Below are 19,643 nucleotides of genomic sequence, written 5' to 3'. Positions count from 1 at the left end.
CGATGCAGTTTCTAACTTTTCATTACATGATAAAACAATCAGCAGCAGTACTAATTTACTCACTTGGAAAGGAATCGTAAAACCAAGAATGAAAGATCCTTTATTTCATACAAATGATAGTGCCCACACGTACATAGAGATGAGAGTCGAACTTAGCTAAGACATTAATTTGGTGCAGAAGTAAATGTTGCAATAATATTTTCTTGCATTTGGGTATATGTATATCTGCAGACTGCAGTAATGATTAATTTGTGATATATCTGCAGACTGCAGTACTCTGATTATATCCTTGATATATAATGGACACTCAAATTAAAAACCGTACGGAAATGTAGGCTGAATATATATTAAACTATATTACAAAATATTATACGTACATAATCGGCTAAACGTATTAATATATACATACATATGTATATACACACACACACACACCTGACTTGACCAAAGAACTAATATTTGAAGAATTTTCTGCATGCAGGCCATGGCCGCCATGGGACTAAATGCAGTGAACGATTTAATGATGACTATGGAGCGGCTTTGACCAGCTCTTACTTCAACCACAAGTCCACAACCACAAGATCAACTCATGTCGTGCTAAAGAAGGCCGTTCAGCCGGCAGCCCAGGGAATATCTTCTCAGAATGCGTTTTTCTAAATTGCTTTGATTTACGGTAATCGTATTTTGAATTTGTTTACAAATTTACGGTAATAGTGATTCGGATTTGGCTACAAAGCAACCAAACCCTACTCTTATTAACAATGGCGGAGCCACTACGGGACTAGGGAAGTCCTAGGCCTATCCTGCAATTTTTTATTTTCTTTTCTATGTATAAGATATAGCATAAACTCCTTTTACTTTTGGTAAGTTTAGTGGCAATCTTAGAGTCCTTGGATGTGAGATTCTCTTATTCTACGTATAATGATGTACCTTCTTCTACTTGTTAATTACTTCAAGTTCCCCTTTGGGTGGTGGAGATTAATTTAGGTCGGAGTTTTCGAGCACAGTTTCTGAATCTAATAGTCAGGATTTATCACTGACTGCTTTTAAGCTTAAGGAATGTTGGCTTGAACTTCTAGTCCATCGTTTGTCTCTTTTCTTAAGCTCTGCTCTTAAGTATTATTCGGATTAAGTGATTATATGATCGATGCAATATGAGATAAATAAATAAAAATACAATCAACCTACACAATATCTTAGGTGTTAAAAATAAAAGTTTCAGATTTGTGAAAGGCCTCTTGTAAAGCAAGATTTTGGCTCCGCCATATCTATTGAACACTTGTAAATTGCATTTTAAGGTTCTAAATTACTTTAATGTTCCCGAGAGTTCATGCATGTAAACCTGTCATTGTACAAACAAATTAAGGGAAGTCAATCAACTGCATTTTGAATATTCGATGAGAGGATTTTAAAGATTTTAAGCCCCCATTTTGTTCTTATATTCAGGACGTTTGGAAGTCAAATAAAGAAAAAAGAGTCAACTAAAAGAGGTTTGATGAGAGGATGCGAAAATGAAATCGAAAGAGGCTGATCGCCGTCGTCAACATTAGTGGTTCTCTTATTGTTCTGCGAGTTGACAAAGGACAACAGCTTGTCAAATCTTGTCTTTGAAAAAACTAGTCGCAATATTACTCGACTCAAAGACCGTACAACTGTACAACCTAGGTGGAGCTTGAAGGACACAGCAACTGATTGAAACAGACTCGCCGAACAAAGATTTATGCACTTAATTAGCTCTGCAGCTAAACATAATTAGAAGATCGATAATCTTTATACAAACATACGAGAATATCTTTACAAGCAGAATTTAAACATCGGATCACAGCTAAAAGCAAAGCATCTCCCATATTCAGCTTAAAACTAGTGGCTGTACCAAAACCATCATGGATTAATTATCTAGTGAGATAGTATATGACTAGAAAAATGACCACAAACGATGCAACTAGTGTAAACATTCTCTGGCTTGACTTGGTCTCAAAAACCTGAACAAAACGAAACCCGTCAGGACATCAGGAATCAGAAAGGGACCCTGAGACGGATGAATGAAGGAAAGAACCCTATAACCTCAGAAGGAAAAGGATAAATTTGGATAGGAGGACAACAACAGAAATCAAGTGTACGTACCATCTTAAACTTGTCCATTGTACCAGATAGCACTCCCCTCGATGAATCCATATCATTTCCCTGAATTAGACAATGCACGTTATTAAAACAACTTGTACCATTGTCCGACCAAAACAAATGTAAATTGAATTCTATGGTAGAGAACGCTATAATAAAAATCGGGCTAGCAGCAGCATACATACCATTCTGTCTAACATGTGATTATGAGTCTCCACCTCCTCATGTATATCACCTGACAACTGTTTGAGAGAAATGGATAAATATTTGGCGGGGATATATTAAAACCTATGAAGCTATAAAAATACTGACATCAATTGCTATAAATCTTCAGATAATATTTTGTCAAATCTAGCTTATAAATGTTTAGTAACTTTGTTAAAAAGAAAAGCCAAAGAATCATACAAACCCGTATTCCTAATAGAAGGATTTCATAGTTGCTTTATTTGTTCCCAATAAAGAAAAGGTAAGGATCAAGACGTTATGCAAGATTTTAACACATAATCATACTACAAATGCTACAATCTTCCTCCTCAAGGTATTAAAAAATTTGAAGAAATCATGCACTGACTAGACAACAACACAAAATCTTAATTAATATCATGACTCAAAAACCATGTATTCAAAGGTAGTAAACAAACCGGAACAGTAAGACTTGCATTACAACTTTCAAAGTTTCCAGGCATTGAAAGACAAGGGAATGAGGGGTAAGGAGAGCAGAGCTTACTCTCTTCAGCAAATTGACTCTATCTTGCAATCCGTCCACTGCCCTTTCGTTATCATGTTCATCAATTTCATGTGAGTAGGAAGCTGAGGACCTGATGCCGCCCTCCTCAATGCCATCAAAAAGAGCAACTTTGTTGCCACGGAAGTCCCTAAACATAAATAGATAAGTTCATTGTAATGTAAACGAAACATGCCACATTCACAAGAGATGTTTCCTACAAATGTAACATGGGAAAGCTTCACAAAATTTAACAGAATCCTTTTTTCGGGTGAAAAAATAACAAAAGCTTCGGTAACAAGCACCAGTAATAAAAGAGGTTGCAGTATCCAATCAATCAAACCCTTTTCTCATCAAATTATTGTTAAGACATCCCAAACAGGCAACTCCATGCCGAATGAAAGCTTACTCGAATATAAATCTCGTTTTACTTTGTACAACCGAAAGCAACTCGTACTCGAATCGGTCCAAAACAGCTTAAACATAACTCAACAGAAACACTGATTGAACCCGAAAACTAACCCAAAAATGATCACAGACCCAATTCCAAAACGGGTTTTCAAGTTCACGAAATTCTCAACGTTTATCACTCAGTTACTAATCAGTACACACACCAAGCATCAAAATCGCATAGCGAAAACCACACTATATACACAGATCTAAGTACAATTTTACTATTTACGTAACACAATCAGGTAAATTTGCTTCAGAATGTTCTAGAAAACAAAAAACTATAACTTGTAAAGACCAAATGAATCGGATTCGTATCGGAATCGGAACCGAGCTAACCTTCGAGCATTCATGGGTGAATTCGATCCCGGCGAAGCTTATTTGATCTTTGAATTCGATTTACTGCAAACAAATTCAAATTTTTACAAAAATCTAAAAAAATTGAAATCGCAAATTAAAAAATGATACGAGCAGAGGAGAAGGGCGATTCAGATCTGAGATTGGGAGCAACGAAACGTACCGTTTTGGAGGGAAGCGGAGGATTTTTCCCTGCGGAGTAAGAAATGAAGGGAAAAAAATGGAGGGGAGAAGTAGAGTCGCTGGGATTTATATTCTGTAACAACTGATCTAGCGGGGGAAGGAAGGAACGTTACTTTTGTGGGTCCCATTTGGGTTGTGAGTAAGAATATTGGATAAGTAGTGGAATGTTTTTTACTGTGCTGGGTCTTGTTACTACTAGCAGTAAAGGGCAAGGATTGTCTGCCCCTTTTTTTCATGATCTTCCATGCTCTTTTGTTTATATAGTCACGGTTAAATTACGTTAATATTTTATATTACTATTTATTTTTGTTTTATTATCTTTATAAAAAAATAATATAAAATGTTAACGTGACTTAACCGTGACCACACAAAACAGGAGGATATGGAAAATTAGAGAGTAGACAGTCCTTGTCCAGCAATAAAAGGATTTTTTACTGTTCACAATGTGGTCGGTTACAAGTGTGTATTGACCTCGCATTCATGTGAGTTAAATTTAAAACTTATTCGACTAGGTGGAAATGAAAATAATTATCAGGACGAAGATTAGCCTTAATGATCGGATAATTCTAGTGATGATAAGTTAATCTTCTCCAAAAGATCACATCGACTGAAATGATTGACAATTATATGTTGGCTTTTCACCATTAAGTTGTAGTATATTCTAATGGTTAGATTGTGCGACTGTTAAAAATGATATGTGAGTTGGACGAACTTGAATAAGATTACAAGACATACAGAAGAATAAACGGTTGATATTTTTTAACACGTGACGAACATTTCAATGGATCAGTGATTCTTCTTCAAGTATTGGGCTGGGCTCATCTAAATAGGGTTCTTTTGACCCGGACACAGCCCATTATATATAAAGTGAAAAATGTCAAAAGCAAAAAAAAGGTGGGAACTTCATCGTCGTCTTCAATTGGCGGGCATCAGATTCTGGTCAGACTGTGACAGACAAAACCCTAATCCGTAAAAGGTAGGGCTTGTTGGAATCCGAATACCTCTCATCTCAAGATCAATGGGTTCATTGAATGATGACGCTGCCGCCACCACCGCCACCAGCTTCGAGTCCTCACCGGAGATGGTGACGTTCCTATGCGACCGGTTGCTCGACCCGACCCAGCCCATCTCGGAGCGCTTCAGAGCCTTGTTCTCTCTCCGCAACCTCAAAGGCCCTGCCCCTCGCGACGCCCTCATTGCCGGTTCGTTTTCTTTATTTGTCTGCAAGTATTTCTTGTTAATCATTATATTTGCGGAGCCAATTTGCTTGGAATTTCAGGACTTGTCTGGATTTTCAGTCTCTAGAAAAAGGTTAATTATTTTATGGATTGGTTAGGAATTTGGAAGTAGGTTGATTCTTAAAGCAAAAATTCACTATCTTTGAGCTGAAGTAAAAGTTTGGAACTTTGGAGCAAAGGGCTGGTAGCTCGGTTAGTTAAGAGCATTCATCCGTGCACCCGTGGTCTTGGATTTGATTTGCCCCCTCCCCCGCATGTATTAAAAGAAAAAGTTTAGGACTTTGGATGAATATTACAACAGTGATCGGTTTTACTAGATAAGTGAACATTGATCATTAGGACATTAGGTGTTTGTTGATGGAGAGGGTGTTATGCTGCACCTCCGGCATTACAATTATGAATGCTGGGAAAAAGGGTTGGAAGTAAACATGCTATATATTGTGGTTTTGTTTTGTTCTTCGGTAAATTATTATAGGAGGTTTTACCTTCGTTGATCTCCTGTTATATATTATTGTATGTGTTGATGATTAGTGTTTTTCTAATCAGATTATGGATATGTGTTTTCCTCTGCAGCAACAAGAGATTCTTCCAATTTGTTGGCACATGAGGCAGCATTTGCATTGGGTCAAATGCAAGATGTGGATGCAATCCCTGCCTTGGTAGCCGTTCTCAATGATCTCTCTTTGCATCCCATTGTTCGTCATGAGGTGAGTTTATGTTGCTTTACTCTGCTTATATTCCTTGTCTTCTTATAATATGTCTCATTATTCCTGTTGCATTTTATGCAGGCAGCAGAAGCTCTTGGTGCAATTGGTTTAGAGAGCAATGTTCCTCTTTTGAAGAATAGTCTAGCACTAGATCCCGCTCAGGAGGTCAAAGAAACTTGTGAATTGGCCCTTAATCGGATTGAGCAGTTGAAGGATGCTGATTGTCAATCGAAGGATGAAAAATCACCTTTTATGTCAGTTGATCCTGCTGCACCAGCTACTTCTGGTTCTTCTGTCTATCAGCTAAGGTGTGCCTGGTTATCATCCGCGGCTTAAATTTTCGTCCACTTACTCTAATAAGTTAGATATCTGACTTGTGTTAATTGTTTTAAGGGAAGTTCTTCTGGATGTAAACAAAAGTATGTATGAGCGCTATGCGGCTCTCTTTGCTCTGCGGAATGATGGTGGAGATGAAGCTGTTACTGCCATAGTTGATTCCTTGGGTTCAAACAGTGCTCTCTTGCGTCACGAGGTTTGTTTATTTACCTAATCGAATCATACTGAAAAATTATAAATGTAGACCGGACATGCACACACACACACAAGGATGTTTAAAGATTAATGTTTCTATTTGCTTTTAGAGTGTTGATCAATTGACACCCATGCAAGACAAGAAACTTTTGCACCACTTAACTGATGTAGATTTTTTCAAAAGTCAGTGTCATGTGATATTCATATCTTCTTTGGTGTGATTTACAGGTTGCTTATGTGTTAGGCCAATTGCAGAACAAAGCTGCTTCGGCTGCTCTTTCCAACATACTTATGAATAGAAATGAGCACCCAATGGTTAGACATGAAGCTGCAGAAGCTCTTGGTTCCATTGCAGGTATGACTGCTTGATATTTGTCTAATTATGTTCCCAAATGTATCTGTCTGTATATAGAGTAATAGTATATCGGCGTTTTGGGCTATTTAATTGAGTTACTGCTTTGTGTGTAGATGACCAAAGTGTATCACTTCTCGAAGAATTTGCGAGGGATCCTGAACCAATTGTGTCACAGAGTTGCGAAGTTGCTCTAAGCATGCTGGAATTTGAGAGATCAGGAAAATCCTTCGAGGTATGCATATCAAACTATGTTTTGAAACCAATCAAACTATAGATTTAGTATATCTTATCAGGAAAACGGCTGAAGTCTCTGTTTTATGTGCAGTACCTCTTCATGCAAGCTCCTCTAGTGCAGTAGATAATGACAGATAGTTTCCATCACTGGCGCATTTCATCCCTACACCCCGAATAGCTCCAACGGAGGCAGTTCATCCATGTTGTGCAGAATGAAGTTGGGGAGAAACAGAAGGAACCGAGTTTTTTACTTGTCCGAACCGAATGAATTAAGCTGTATTGTTATACATGGCTGTTCTAATATATGGTTACAAAGTTGTTAATTTGGGATAATTGGACCTACACGATCATTAACAAATAAAATCACATTGATATGCGGCATTGCATAGTGTAAAATGATGAATGTGAATCTTTTGTTCCTTTCAAGTGCCGCCCACGTGTGAGTAGGCGGGCGATCGACCGGATGTGAGCGGTTACCTGAACCATTCATGCGGTTGGCCGAACCAAGCACAGCTCTTAAATAAAAAGTACCGGCATTGACAGCCGAGTTGAATTTGATTGGCTTGTTCCAAAAGGCTTCTTTAGCACAAGTATTGATAACAACGAAGTTTTTTCTACTATGTGAAGTGGGTTATATGAATCCTACAACGTCATTGCGCTTAGTTATATGTCACGTCTTCCGTTAGATCAGCACGAAGTATTGATATAAAAAAATAAAAAAAAACCAATAAAGCTTCCTTAACAAGTTGTGATGATTCGGGCCGGGTCGGGTGAAAAAGGGACGGAGCCCTCGGTCCGTTGAAAGCAGACAGACAAGGAGCCCATGTGGAGAACGAACGTTAGTCTTCTTCTTCAAAATCGCACTGCGTCTCACTTCTAAGTTGTAGAGAGAGAAATAGAGGAGAGAGAGAGAGAGAGAGAGAGAGAGGAATGGAGAGCCCGCAGCCCCAAAAGCCATGGAAGGTGGAGTACGCCAAGTCGTCGAGATCGTCGTGCAAGACCTGCAAATCCCCCATTGAAAAGGAGACGCTCCGCCTCGGCAAGATGGTCCAGGCCACCCAATTCGACGGCTTCATGCCTGTAATTCACTACCCTTCTCTCTCTCTCTCTCTCCTCTCGCTTTCTCTCTGTAACCCCCCATTTCACCTGCGCTGTTACTCTCATTGCCATTGGTCCATTGCCATTAACCCAAAACAGGAAAAAGTTTAAGAAAGAAAACGGGAACCTTGAAAACAGCGATGGTGTGAGAATTTTAGTTTCTAACATTTGGGTTTTTGTTGTTTTTTGTGCATTTTCAATTACTTCGCAAGTTTGGTAGTTAAAAGTTGGGTACTTTTGGTTGGGTTTTGTTTAACGTTGTTTAGCATTTTAGTTACTGTTATGCAATTGGGAGCTTAAGCTCTGTTTGTTCTGAAGCAAATAATGCTTGTGTTAGTCGTTGGCCGTTAGTCGGAAAGTGTTCTTCGGCAGATAGCTTTTCGAGATTACATGAGGAAATGCTGTCAGGAAATGTTTTTATTTTTGAGTTTTAGAAAGGAGACAACTTTTACAGCTCTAGTTTAAAGTCGAAACCTGGTTCAAACCATAATCAAGAAAACTTAATTCTATTTCCGCTCGAACAAAATGGATGCTTTTGCTCGCTTCGACACCCCTAGTATTTTCTTGTTTGATTTCCTCTAAAGTACTGCATATATAAATGTTTTGACTTGTTTTTGTTTTCTGAATCAGATGTGGAACCATGCTCGTTGTATAATGAAGAAATCGAAGCAGATAAAATCGTACGCGTAGCTGTAGTGTTTATCATAATCTCCTTTGGATTTAGTGGATGAATGCAGTGATTTAACTGATTTGCTTTTGTCTTGCATTTAGAACTGATGAGGTTGAAGGCCTGGAGCTCCTTCGTTGGGAAGATCAGCAGAAAATTAGAAGTTATGTACAAAGTGGTGGACCCCTGGATACAACACTGGCAACAAGCAAGTTCGCTACTAAAGAATGTGGTATTTCAGTTTCACCAACTTCTCGCGCTACTTGCAAGCAATGCAGCCAAAAGATTTTGAAAGCGGAGGTTGGTAATTATTATTCAGGAAGTAAATTTTTATATTTGTTGTGTGACAAGCTTTCGTCTCAGTTTATCCATAGAAACCCATCATCATCATATACAAGATACAGCATATTTCTGCAATTCTAGTTAATATGGTGTAACTACTCTGCATGATTTCATTTTATTCCAACTTTAGGTCCGTATATCATCCAAGCCTGAAGGTCAAGGGCCTAGGGGCCTGGCATGGCACCATGCCAACTGCTTCATGGAATTATCACCATCCATCGAAGTGGAGAAGTTGTCTGGATGGGAGACCCTCCCAGTTTCTGATCAGGAAGTTGTACGTGCCTTGGTTAAGAAGGTTCCTTCTAATGCTGGCACAAAACGAAGAAAAGATGCTGGTGATGATCAGAAGTTAAAAGTTGCTAGGTCTGAAGGAGATGTGTCAATGAGCAGGGATGTATCTGTGAGGAAGGCTACTGATGTGGGGAGTAAACTGGAGGCCCAAACTAAAGAGCTGTGGGCACTGAAAGATGATCTTAAAAAGCATGTGACGAATGCAGAGATGCGTGAAATGCTTGAAGTCAATAATCAAGATTCAACAGGATCAGAGCTTGATTTGCGTGAGCGCTGGTAATCCTCTACATTCTTCTAAGTGTGAAAATTGGCTATTTTCTTCTCTCTTTAGTTTCTTCTTTTTTTAATTTCACTTTTAAAAAACAGTTTTTTCAATTAAAAAAATCCATAAATGCTTTTATGCATATTCCTTGTTTTGTAAAGGTTCTCATAGGCTTGTTAGATTTTGTTGCCTGATTTGTTTTTGACCCCACTTAGTGGGATAAGGCTTTGTTGTGGTTGTTGTATTTGTTTCCATAATGTAGACCTTTTTTCTGTTTCCTAGACGTAACCAGCTATGCATAAATATATGTGTTAATTGTTATTGGGTAATCATCATCTCTAAGTGGAACATTTTATTTTTATTTTTATTTTTTAATCTGATTTACTTGAAGATGATATTTTTTATTGCTATACTTATTTAGTGCTGATGGAATGATGTTTGGAGCACTTAAGAACTGCCCACTCTGCTCTGGTTTTCTTCGATATTCTGGAGGTATGTACCGGTGCCAAGGCTACCTATCGGCATGGAGTAAGTGTTCTTACTCTACTCAGGAACCTGAACGTCTTGAAGGGAAGTGGAAAATCTCAAAAGATAAGGATAATCATTATCTTAATAAGGTAATCAACTATGGTTAATTTCATGTTGGTTTTGGTAGACAAGTTATGAATTGAGTTTTATTTATTTATTTTATTTGCAGTGGTTTAAATCACAAAAGCTTGCAAAACCTGTGCGGATACTGCCTCCATTAACACCTAGCAAGCCTTCTGGAAGTCAAGGCCAATCTCAGTCATCTAACAGTACAAGCTTGGCGGATTTAAAAGTTGTTTTTCGTGGATTACCAAAAGAATCAACAGTATGGTCTTTTTTGTTCATTTTAATTTGCATTTAGTTCTTATTATCTGTGGAATTATCTTTTTTCCTTAGTGTCAGTTCTGTCTATCTATCTCATCGAGGGTGATATTGCAGGAAGAATGGTGTAGAAAAATTGAGGGTGTAGCTGGAGTATTTCATTCAAAGATCAAAAAAGGCATGTGCTTATAATTTTGATTTAGTGCTTTCTTTGGGTTACGGCTGTATTGGTAAAAGATGCATAACTATAGTTATTCTTGCTTAACAAATTAAAGTGCAGATACTAATTGCTTAGTTGTGAGTGGGGCATTTGATGATGATGCTGAGATGAGAAAAGCAAGGTTAAGCTGCTATTAAATTGCTGGTCTTGACTCTTGGGTATATTTCTATATTGGTTCCTTTTTATCTAACTGGGTTAGGTTATGTTTTCAGGAGGATGAAGTTACCAATCGTTAGGGAAGACTATCTGGTTGATTGCTTTAAAAGACAGAAGAAGCTTCCATTTGATATTTACAAAGTCGAAGCTCTCCGTGAATCCTCTAGCATGATCACTGTCAAAGTGAAAGGTCGAAGTGCTGTTCATGAATCTTCTGGTCTGCAAGATACAGGACATATTCTTGAGGATGGGAAGAGCATCTACAACACAACTTTAAGCATGTCTGATTTGTCAACTGGTGTTAACAGGTGTGTTCGGTTTATTCTATCTTTCTTGCTCACATATTTGAGCCTATTATCTCTCAATAAAAATTCACAATATGCGATATAAATTCTTCTTTATAACCCTCTCTTGCTGTCTCTCTTTTCTATGTAAAGTTACTACATTCTCCAAATTGTACAAGATGATAAGAGTTCAGACTGCCATGTGTTCCGTAAATGGGGAAGAGTGGGGAATGATAAAATTGGAGGAAGCAAACTGGAAGATATGTCGAAATCAGATGCGATCCATGAATTTAAACGTTTGTTCCTTGAGAAGACTGGGAATCCGTGGGAAGCATGGGAGCAAAAACAAAATTTTCAGAAGCAAGCTGGAAGATTCTTTCCATTGGATATTGTACTTCTTGTTCTTTTCTTTCTTTTATATTTTTCTGAACTCTTTTTTTTGTTCTTAAATTAATATCTGACTAAAACTTGGATTTTTCAGGATTATGGAGTTAATAAACAGGTTTCCAAGAAAAACCAGAACAATGCAGGCAGCAAATTGGCTCCTCAGTTAGCAGAATTGATGAAGATGCTTTTCAATGTTGAAACATACAGGTTAAACAAGTTCATTTCTTTAAATGTTTGTCTCTCCCCCACTCCCGTCTTTTTATTTATCTGTAACTCTGAGACTGAGTACTAAGTTTTGCAGAGCTGCCATGATGGAATTTGAGATAAATATGTCAGAAATGCCGCTTGGAAAACTGAGTAAAGCCAACATCCAAAAGGGTAAACATTGAAAAGAGAATCTCTTCAATTTTCTGCAGAGCTCAAATATAAACTGTTCTATATTCAAATTTAATTTCTAGCTGTTTGGATAATAAAGTATTGTCATTTAACTTCGTCATTTCCTGTTCTCTCTGTTCAGGGTTTGAGGCATTAACGGAAATACAGAATTTATTGAATAATAATGGTCATGCTCCTTCCACAAAAGAAAGCTTGATTATAGATGCAAGCAACCGTTTTTTCACTGTGATCCCTTCCATACACCCACGGGTTATCAGGGATGAGGATGATTTTAAGTCAAAGGTACATAAGGATGTTTTGCATATGCTCAACCCAGTGGTTTCCTTCATGCCTTTCCCATATCAAAAAGATGGTTTTTCTGCTCCTATATTTCATATGCATGTATTTAAATGATGTCATTGAATTTTTTTGGTTGATGATACCAATCTCTTCCTTGATGGGTTGCTTATATTAATTTTTATGATAGCACTTTAATATTAAATGTTTCGTAGTACAAATTTATCTTTATAACCCTGATTATTTTGATAAGTTATTTACTTCAAAATATGTGATTTTGGTATGAATAATATATTTAAGGTTTCATTACTTATCATATGTTAAAAGATGAACTCATGGAAAAAGAAAAAAGTTCATGTAAGTGGTGGGAAAGTGGAGTTACTGCTGCTATGTTCACATTGCAACTGATATTGGCAAGTTCGCATAGTTACAAGCAATAAAATGTGCCTTCATGTATCCTTGGCAGGTGAAAATGTTAGAAGCTCTCCAGGACATTGAAATTGCTTCCAGATTAGTTGGTTTTGATGCTGATAGTGATGATTCCCTTGATGAGAAGTATAAGAAGCTCCGGTGTGATATTGATCCAATCCCTCATGATAGTGAAGATTATCAGTTGATTGAAAAATATCTTCTTACTACTCATGCCCCTACACATACGGTGGGTTTCCATCGTGATACTCTCGAGTACTGAGCATACTGTGCTGGTGACCTATCTTTATATACTCAATATTTAATGTTGATTTATTCCCTAAATCTTGTGTCTGGCATCTTATTATATGATCAGGATTGGAGTCTTGAACTCGAAGAAGTTTTTGCACTTGAAAGGGAAGGCGAATTCAATAAATTTGCTCCCTATCGGAAAAAGCTTAAGAACAAAATGCTTCTTTGGCATGGTAAGTTGCACTACCTATAAACTTTAATTTAATAAAATTTGTCTTGTGAGATGGGATCGCCTATAGTTGCTTGCAATCTTTCTCTTGCCAAGGTTGATAGAAATGTGCTTTTAAATGTAATATCAGACCTATAATCAACATTAGGAATAAAACTGATTACTTTATCCTCCCAGGTTCTCGGTTTACAAATTTCGTGGGTATACTTAGCCAAGGACTGAGAATAGCTCCTCCTGAAGCTCCAGCTACTGGTTATATGGTCTCTCTCTCTCTCTCTCTTGCACATTTATGTCTATATATGTATTACGCATCTCTTTGTGTGCATAGCAGTAGTGTATTATTTTTTTTTCTGCAAGACTAAGAGTGTAAACATTTTGCATTACAGTTTGGCAAGGGAATTTACTTTGCTGACCTTGTCAGCAAGAGTGCACAGTATTGCTATACAGATAAGAAAAATCCTGTTGGCCTCATGCTTTTAAGTGAAGTTGCATTGGGGGAGGTCTACGAGCTCAAGAAGGCTGCAGTGAGGATATTTTCCATTATCTTCTTATGTGCTTTGATTGTGTGTTTTGATATTCTATCTGAAATTTGACATTGTGCGTCCACTCATTTGAGCCTGTGGTATATACTTGCCATGTATAACTTAAGCAGTAGTGTGTGGGGGTTCTTGTGCATCCTAAAAATTTCTAATTTTGGCGTGTGGAGCAAAAAAATAGCCATTTCTGGTTTGAGTTTTGCCCATTAACTTAGTGTTTATGCCACTATCTTTCAGTATATGGACAAACCTCCAAAGGGAAAGCACTCTACAATGGGGCTTGGCAAGAAAATACCTCAGGAGTCGGAGTATGTAAAATGGAAGGACGATGTCATCGTGCCTTGTGGCAAACCAGTGCCATCAAATGTCAAAGCTTCTGAGCTCATGTATAACGAGTACATCGTTTATGATACAGCTCAAGTAAGTTCTAAGCTTTGTTTTTGTTATCTCTGGCACGTGCCACTTTTGATACTATTTTCACTTGTTTAATTGTGCTGATTTAAATAAATAGTATAGAAGTAGTTTTACAGTCTGGGGTGTGCTATCCACACATTCCATTTTACTTCTCACATACCCCTTGATAATTTCTATCTGTTGATCTTCTTCAATTCATCTGATCCGATGGCCAAAAATTAAAAAGGTGTGTGAGAAGTAAAATGGGGTGTGTGGATATCACATCCCTTACAGTTTTTAGGAACATAGTAACTTTACTGGGCGATGACATGTGGACAGGTGAAGATGCAATACCTGTTGAAGGTGAGGTTTCATCACAAGAGGTGAGGGGGATGTATTGATGTTCAGTATTTTGGCTGCAGTGTACAGTCAGGTAGTGGTTCGCTAAGAAACTCACACGATGTTCCGCTATCGGATGTTGGATGTTTATAGCGGTAAGGTCTATTGGGGATTTGTGTGAGATCTTTGAACTTTTGCTTCCGGCATTGTAAAGAGTGTTTTTATGCAATGGAATCAAATCCTCTTCGGGCATTTTGTTCACTCTTGCTATATGTTATCAATGAGGATGTCATCGTTCTGCCTTCTTTCCCCACAATATCCACAATCTTTCTATAGCAAAAAATGCCTTGTGTTTGAGACCAACTTACGTGGAACAGATTTACTGTCATAGTGGTGTCTTGGTCCAATATTAAGACGCTAGATGGACATGTTCCAATCCAGCAGGCAACTGGAGCATCTAACTGGGCTGGGGTATCAGACCAAAAAATAACTGGACTGGGACCAAAAGGAAAAATTAGAAGAAAGATGGACTGCTTCAAAACGTAAACGTTAAACCATCCCCAATTGGACTACAACTTGGTGTAAGTTGGTTTTCTTTTGGAGAAAGACTTACCAACAGACAATATGTCAACTCGGCAATCAGACAATGGTACACAACAATGGTAGAAAGGTAATGTGTTCTAACTTTTCCACACAACATTGTTTCATTGGTTTTGGAAGCTATGGACATGGTTAATTGTTTCAGGTGTAGAATCATCATTTAGAGTTTAGACTTTATGGCTCTAGTCTTGGATTGGATAATCGCTTCGGTTTTTGTTTGTAAGACCAAAATTTGATACTTAACCTAAAATTTGAAGCTCTAAATGATAACTCTATACTAAATAAAGAAGATGAACACATGCAAGTAGTGGATTGCTCAAGCGGTTAGGGTCTTCTTTCTTAACGCACTACATCCCAAGTTCAAACCCTTCATATGCCAATTACTATAGAATAGTATAGAATATCGCTTGTACTAAAAAAGAAAATGAACTCATGAGATATAGATATTTTTTTTGGGTAATCTAAACGCTATATATGGGTAAGAAGAAATAAACTACGACCCAAAGAAGAAAAAATCGTAACCGATATGGGAGCATCTTTGCATGTGTGCCATGTGCTTTGATGATGACCAAAATTTGACTCCAACTGAATGTTAAGCTAAGCTGCCAACGTCATGTGTGAATGGATAGGAATTTTTTCTTTATATATTATACATTTTGCATATTAATATACTACCGATCGTCCATTCACATTCATATGTTTTCATATTAAAATACCACCGATCGTTCATCCATTCATTCATGTGCTCAAGTGCTTTGGTGGTAAGAGCTTGTCCAGTAAGCTGATCTGCATGCAGAAGCAGAAGCTGAAAGCTGAGCTCAGAAGCATGGATCTGTGACATGGGAGTGTAGCTTTTGCTGCAAACAGCCATTTTCCTCTGTTAGGATGACGACCCTTCTCATTCATTTGAGTTGAAACCTCTTCTCATGCACCAAAAACATTTTATATATGCACCCAAAGGAGGTGGCAGGTCAAAGTAACTCCGACCTCACTGAAGCACCTGTTCTATGATTCATATCCATGCATTCCTTCATTGAACTTTCCCTTGGCATAAATTGGGTCATATACTTGGATTGACCAGGTTCCATTTTAGGTTGATAATTGTGTCTTGTAAGTGACTCATACTAGTTCAAGACTAGGGTTTTTGCCCTAAACGGACATGTTGAGAAAATCTCATTTTTACTCATTTTTCTTCAAGTTTGATTGTCTAGTGTTGGTATTGAAATCACCATTGAAAGCTTAAACTTTAGAGTCTACAGTCTTATATTTATTAATTGCTAAGATAAAAGATTTTAAAGCGCCAAAATATGAAACTTAAGCTCAAAAAAATCAATTTTTACACGTCAGTCCTTTGAAAAAAAACGGATCTCCTAAAAATATCTCTAAAGAGATGTTAATTACTTGTTAGTTGATGCTAACTGACCTAGTTTTTTTTCCCTAATTAGCAAAGTATCTGGACTGCAGCAACTAGATCGGTCAAAAAATCCCAAAATTTTGCAGTTCTTGTGGTTCAAGTGCATTTAATTTGTGTCGGGTGAGATTTTGGTTTGTGAAAACGATGGCCTTATTGAAACCACTTTTGACTAATTTTCCTTTTTGTCTGATGTGATCAATGGTGTGTTGCATAACGCACGAGGATAACACAACTGCACTCACTCACTTCATTATAGACTTGAAGCTCAGATTTTCAGCTACAAGAAAGCACTTGCCTAATCATTTTCTGACAACCTGGCCAATTTCCAAAATCTCGACCAAATCAGAAAAACTTAACCACAACGGGTTGTATTTTCATGTCTGTCTTACTAATTAAGTTTTTAATCACGTGACGAGTGAAATAGAGACGTGCATGATATACCGTCAGAGATAAAAGTTATCCTAATTACAAACAGAAAAACCAAACCAAAGCAGCGCAGCACCAATTTTCTTCACCAAGTTGGAGAATTGGAGTGCTGAGCTTGAACAACATGACTGACTAAATAGATAAATATTGTACGTATTGAATAATAAAACCCTATTTTTAAACTATATTGCTCAAGGTAACTGAATCATTAGTAATTGTCGGTAGAAAAATATACCAGAAGAGCTGTGGCAAGTAGCAGTGAGTGAACCACAATGTCACAAAACGACAATTTGCAGCAGTTCCCAGGTGCGGCGCCGTTCGGCGGAAAATATAAACTTATTCAAACCCTAAAATCAAACTTTGCCATTAAAAATTTACTAATCAAACTCAGTAGCCATTAATCATCAACACCGGAAAAAATATAAAGAAAAAAAAAATTGTGTTACAAATAAGATGAAGGCTTAAAAAAAAATGTAGTCCCCACGATATTACATAAACCATTAATGATTGTCCCCTTAGAACCCTACATACAGACCTTCCTTTGTCCCCCGTTCATTTCTTATAAGACTCCCCCTTTACGTTTCTCAATGCCCCACTTTCCTCCTCCAACTTAATCACCATTTCCTAGTGTGCTCGTGTGCCTAAATTCTCATTATTTTTTCTCTCTTTTTTCTCCAATTTTTACTCTCTCTCTCTCTCGGATCTCTTTGTTTGTCTGTACCAAAAATGGCTTCTGGGGGTGCTGGCAGCGCTGGGACTGGCACTGGGTCTCCTTGTGGGGCATGCAAGTTTCTGAGGAGAAAGTGTGCTTCTGATTGCATATTTGCACCTTATTTTTGCTCCGAGCAAGGACCTGCTCGTTTTGCTGCCATTCACAAAGTGTTTGGCGCCAGCAATGTGTCCAAGTTATTGTTGCATGTTCCTGCTCATGATCGTTGTGAAGCTGTTGTCACAATTGCCTATGAAGCTCAAGCAAGAATTCGAGACCCCGTTTATGGATGCGTGGCTCACATTTTTTCCTTGCAACAACAGGTGATTAATTAAACTCACCCTTCTCTTTTATCTGTTGAATACTAAGCTAACCCTTTTATTTTGAGGTTGAATTAGCCAACCCTTTTACTGTTGGTTTTTTTTTGTTACATTGGAGGAATTCGAAACTTAGCTTACTCCTAAATCCTTACCTCTTTTTGTTGAATTAAGATAACCCTTTTCTATTTTCCGTTGAATTAAGCAACTGCTTTCTCTTTAGGTTGAATTAAGCCAACCCTTTTGTTTTTAGGCTGAAATAAGCAAACCCCTTTTGGTTTTAGGTTCAAATAAGCAAACCCTTTTCGGTTTTAGGTTGAAATAAGCCAACCCTTTTGTTGTTAGGTTGAAGTAACCAAACCCTTTTCATATCATTGTCTAAAAGTTAGAATTCATATGTAGGTGGCATGTTTGCAAGCACAATTGATGCAAGTAAAGGCTCAACTGGCTCACCAAAACCTCGTTGATTCAAGGAACATGGAGAGTACTCAGTGGCAGGGGAATGTGAATGGATCAGTCACAAGCATTCCAAGTTATCCGAGCTACGTGAATCCTATTTCACCTCGGAGCTCGCTGGACTCCATGGACCCCAACAGTGATATTGCCATGAATATGCAGGAGATTCAAAGCAGCAGAGAGGAGTTCTCGTACCAAGGTTGTTCTAAAAAGAGACCATATAATGGTGACTTGGGAGAGCTTCAAGCCTTGGCCCTCAGAATGATGAGAAACTGATCAATCCCTACATCATGTTTTGTTTCAACGGTATGACGGTGGCCTTTCAGATGTTTCTGTGACCAATGGTGTATATACTGAGCCTGTTTTTTTTTTTTTTTTTTTTTTTTTTTTTTTTAAAGAAAAAGAAATTAGTACCATTAATCATATAATCTCTCTCTCTCTCTCTCTTTATGATGTGAGAGATTTTTCAATGTGATCGGTACACAGAATGGTACACTACGTGTCACTGTACAAATGATGAGATATATGTGCTAAAAAGTTAATAATTTAAAAAATGAAATTTCTCACCCCTTCTATTAAAACATGTGATGTACCACTTATATTTCCGTTATAATTAAAAATTTCTCTGATATCTCACTAAAAATATTACTGCAGTTGCATAAATTACTGGGCTAATCTAAGTAATCAACTTTAATCTTATGAAGATAATGTAGTTTTTACTGAGGGGCAATAATAGAATACACCACATTGAGGTAAATTAATCTTGAAATCTGAGTCCTCTTGAATTGTTAATTACCTCATTTACTTATCAAATTCAACAATGAAGACGTTTGGCCCGGCTTACAACTTTAGCGATAGGGCATTATTTCATGCCACCTTCAAGTAAAAAGTTTAACTATTGTCCTCCCCCTCCATTTAGTACAAAAGATGATACTTTGGGACACTCTGGCATTCAAATATCTAAATAATTAACCAATTTTTCATGGATTTAGCTAAGATTCAAGCACTCTTGGTGTTGTCCCATTTTTCAAAAACAAGAAATTATATATATGTACAAACTTTAGCCTGAAGTTGCTTCTAGATACAAATGGTGCCTATTCTATTATATATACGATATTTGGATTGACATGCAAAGGCATGTAAAGGAGAACACCTACACCTCTGGAAATCCCATGATTAGTTTAATCTTTTTCCTTATTAACCAAGATTGTTGGTCCAGCTGTTCCTTTTTTATAATTTTTTTTACTATTATTAGGAGGAGGGGTATATTTCGAAACTATTATAATAATTTAAGGGTGGGGAAAGTTTCTAACCCAGAACATATGAATAGAAACCTAACATCATATCCATTAGAATATTGGATCACATGTAGGGGTGGATTTTTTTGCCAAATTGCCATACCAACCGAATTGTCAACCGTGCCATACTGATTTTGT

At 37.5% G+C, this 19,643-nt stretch overlaps 4 protein-coding genes across 4 annotated transcripts; 3 read left to right on the top strand and 1 right to left on the bottom strand.

The window, feature by feature from the left end:
- Positions 1–1,749: 1,749 nt before the first annotated feature.
- On the bottom strand, positions 1,750–3,955 carry LOC126620752 (bet1-like SNARE 1-1). The gene is made up of 6 exons (XM_050289028.1): positions 3,816–3,955; positions 3,635–3,697; positions 2,849–2,996; positions 2,307–2,363; positions 2,125–2,184; positions 1,750–1,982 (listed from the first exon to the last, which is right to left on the bottom strand). Exons 2-6 carry the CDS (start codon positions 3,646–3,648, stop codon positions 1,893–1,895), a joined length of 369 nt encoding a protein of 122 aa, XP_050144985.1. The 5' UTR covers positions 3,649–3,697; positions 3,816–3,955; the 3' UTR covers positions 1,750–1,892.
- A 766-nt stretch (positions 3,956–4,721) lies between these two features.
- Positions 4,722–7,281, top strand: LOC126623406 (deoxyhypusine hydroxylase-B-like). Its single transcript, XM_050292292.1, has 7 exons — positions 4,722–5,037; positions 5,647–5,780; positions 5,862–6,088; positions 6,174–6,312; positions 6,540–6,666; positions 6,780–6,898; positions 6,992–7,281. Exons 1-7 carry the CDS (start codon positions 4,854–4,856, stop codon positions 7,022–7,024), a joined length of 963 nt encoding a protein of 320 aa, XP_050148249.1. The 5' UTR covers positions 4,722–4,853; the 3' UTR covers positions 7,025–7,281.
- Positions 7,282–7,737: 456 nt separating this feature from the next.
- Positions 7,738–14,537, top strand: LOC126623405 (poly [ADP-ribose] polymerase 1-like). The gene is made up of 19 exons (XM_050292291.1): positions 7,738–7,980; positions 8,629–8,678; positions 8,770–8,965; positions 9,138–9,574; positions 9,982–10,177; positions 10,258–10,413; positions 10,527–10,587; positions 10,690–10,750; positions 10,842–11,093; positions 11,223–11,460; positions 11,551–11,663; positions 11,758–11,834; positions 11,974–12,134; positions 12,595–12,786; positions 12,913–13,021; positions 13,195–13,277; positions 13,404–13,541; positions 13,791–13,973; positions 14,286–14,537. The coding sequence occupies exons 1-19, from the start codon at positions 7,831–7,833 to the stop codon at positions 14,331–14,333; spliced, it is 2,901 nt and encodes a 966-aa protein (XP_050148248.1). The 5' UTR covers positions 7,738–7,830; the 3' UTR covers positions 14,334–14,537.
- A 148-nt stretch (positions 14,538–14,685) lies between these two features.
- Positions 14,686–18,614, top strand: LOC126623407 (LOB domain-containing protein 16-like). Its single transcript, XM_050292293.1, has 2 exons — positions 14,686–17,757; positions 18,154–18,614. The coding sequence occupies exons 1-2, from the start codon at positions 17,452–17,454 to the stop codon at positions 18,481–18,483; spliced, it is 636 nt and encodes a 211-aa protein (XP_050148250.1). The 5' UTR covers positions 14,686–17,451; the 3' UTR covers positions 18,484–18,614.
- Positions 18,615–19,643: the final 1,029 nt, after the last annotated feature.

This window comes from Malus sylvestris, chromosome 5 (assembly GCF_916048215.2).
Source record: "Malus sylvestris chromosome 5, drMalSylv7.2, whole genome shotgun sequence".
In the NCBI taxonomy this organism is placed as follows: domain Eukaryota; kingdom Viridiplantae; phylum Streptophyta; class Magnoliopsida; order Rosales; family Rosaceae; genus Malus; species Malus sylvestris.
The sequence above is the reverse complement of the archived record's forward strand: the minus strand, read 5'-3'. Positions and strand labels throughout refer to the sequence as shown.

Coding starts and splice junctions, on each gene's coding strand:
- LOC126620752 (XM_050289028.1), bottom strand. Junction 2,364..2,848: donor GAGTCAATTTGCTGAAGAGA/GTAAGCTCTGCT, acceptor TCTCTCAAACAG/TTGTCAGGTGATATACATGA. Junction 2,185..2,306: donor ATCACATGTTAGACAGAATG/GTATGTATGCTG, acceptor TGTCTAATTCAG/GGAAATGATATGGATTCATC.
- LOC126623406 (XM_050292292.1), top strand. CDS start 4,854: ATGGGTTCATTGAATGATGACGCTGCCGCCACCACCGCCACCAGCTTC. Junction 5,038..5,646: donor TCGCGACGCCCTCATTGCCG/GTTCGTTTTCTT, acceptor TTTCCTCTGCAG/CAACAAGAGATTCTTCCAAT. Junction 5,781..5,861: donor ATCCCATTGTTCGTCATGAG/GTGAGTTTATGT, acceptor CATTTTATGCAG/GCAGCAGAAGCTCTTGGTGC.
- LOC126623405 (XM_050292291.1), top strand. CDS start 7,831: ATGGAGAGCCCGCAGCCCCAAAAGCCATGGAAGGTGGAGTACGCCAAG. Junction 12,787..12,912: donor CTCATGCCCCTACACATACG/GTGGGTTTCCAT, acceptor TTATATGATCAG/GATTGGAGTCTTGAACTCGA. Junction 13,022..13,194: donor CAAAATGCTTCTTTGGCATG/GTAAGTTGCACT, acceptor TTATCCTCCCAG/GTTCTCGGTTTACAAATTTC.
- LOC126623407 (XM_050292293.1), top strand. CDS start 17,452: ATGGCTTCTGGGGGTGCTGGCAGCGCTGGGACTGGCACTGGGTCTCCT. Junction 17,758..18,153: donor TTTTTTCCTTGCAACAACAG/GTGATTAATTAA, acceptor ATTCATATGTAG/GTGGCATGTTTGCAAGCACA.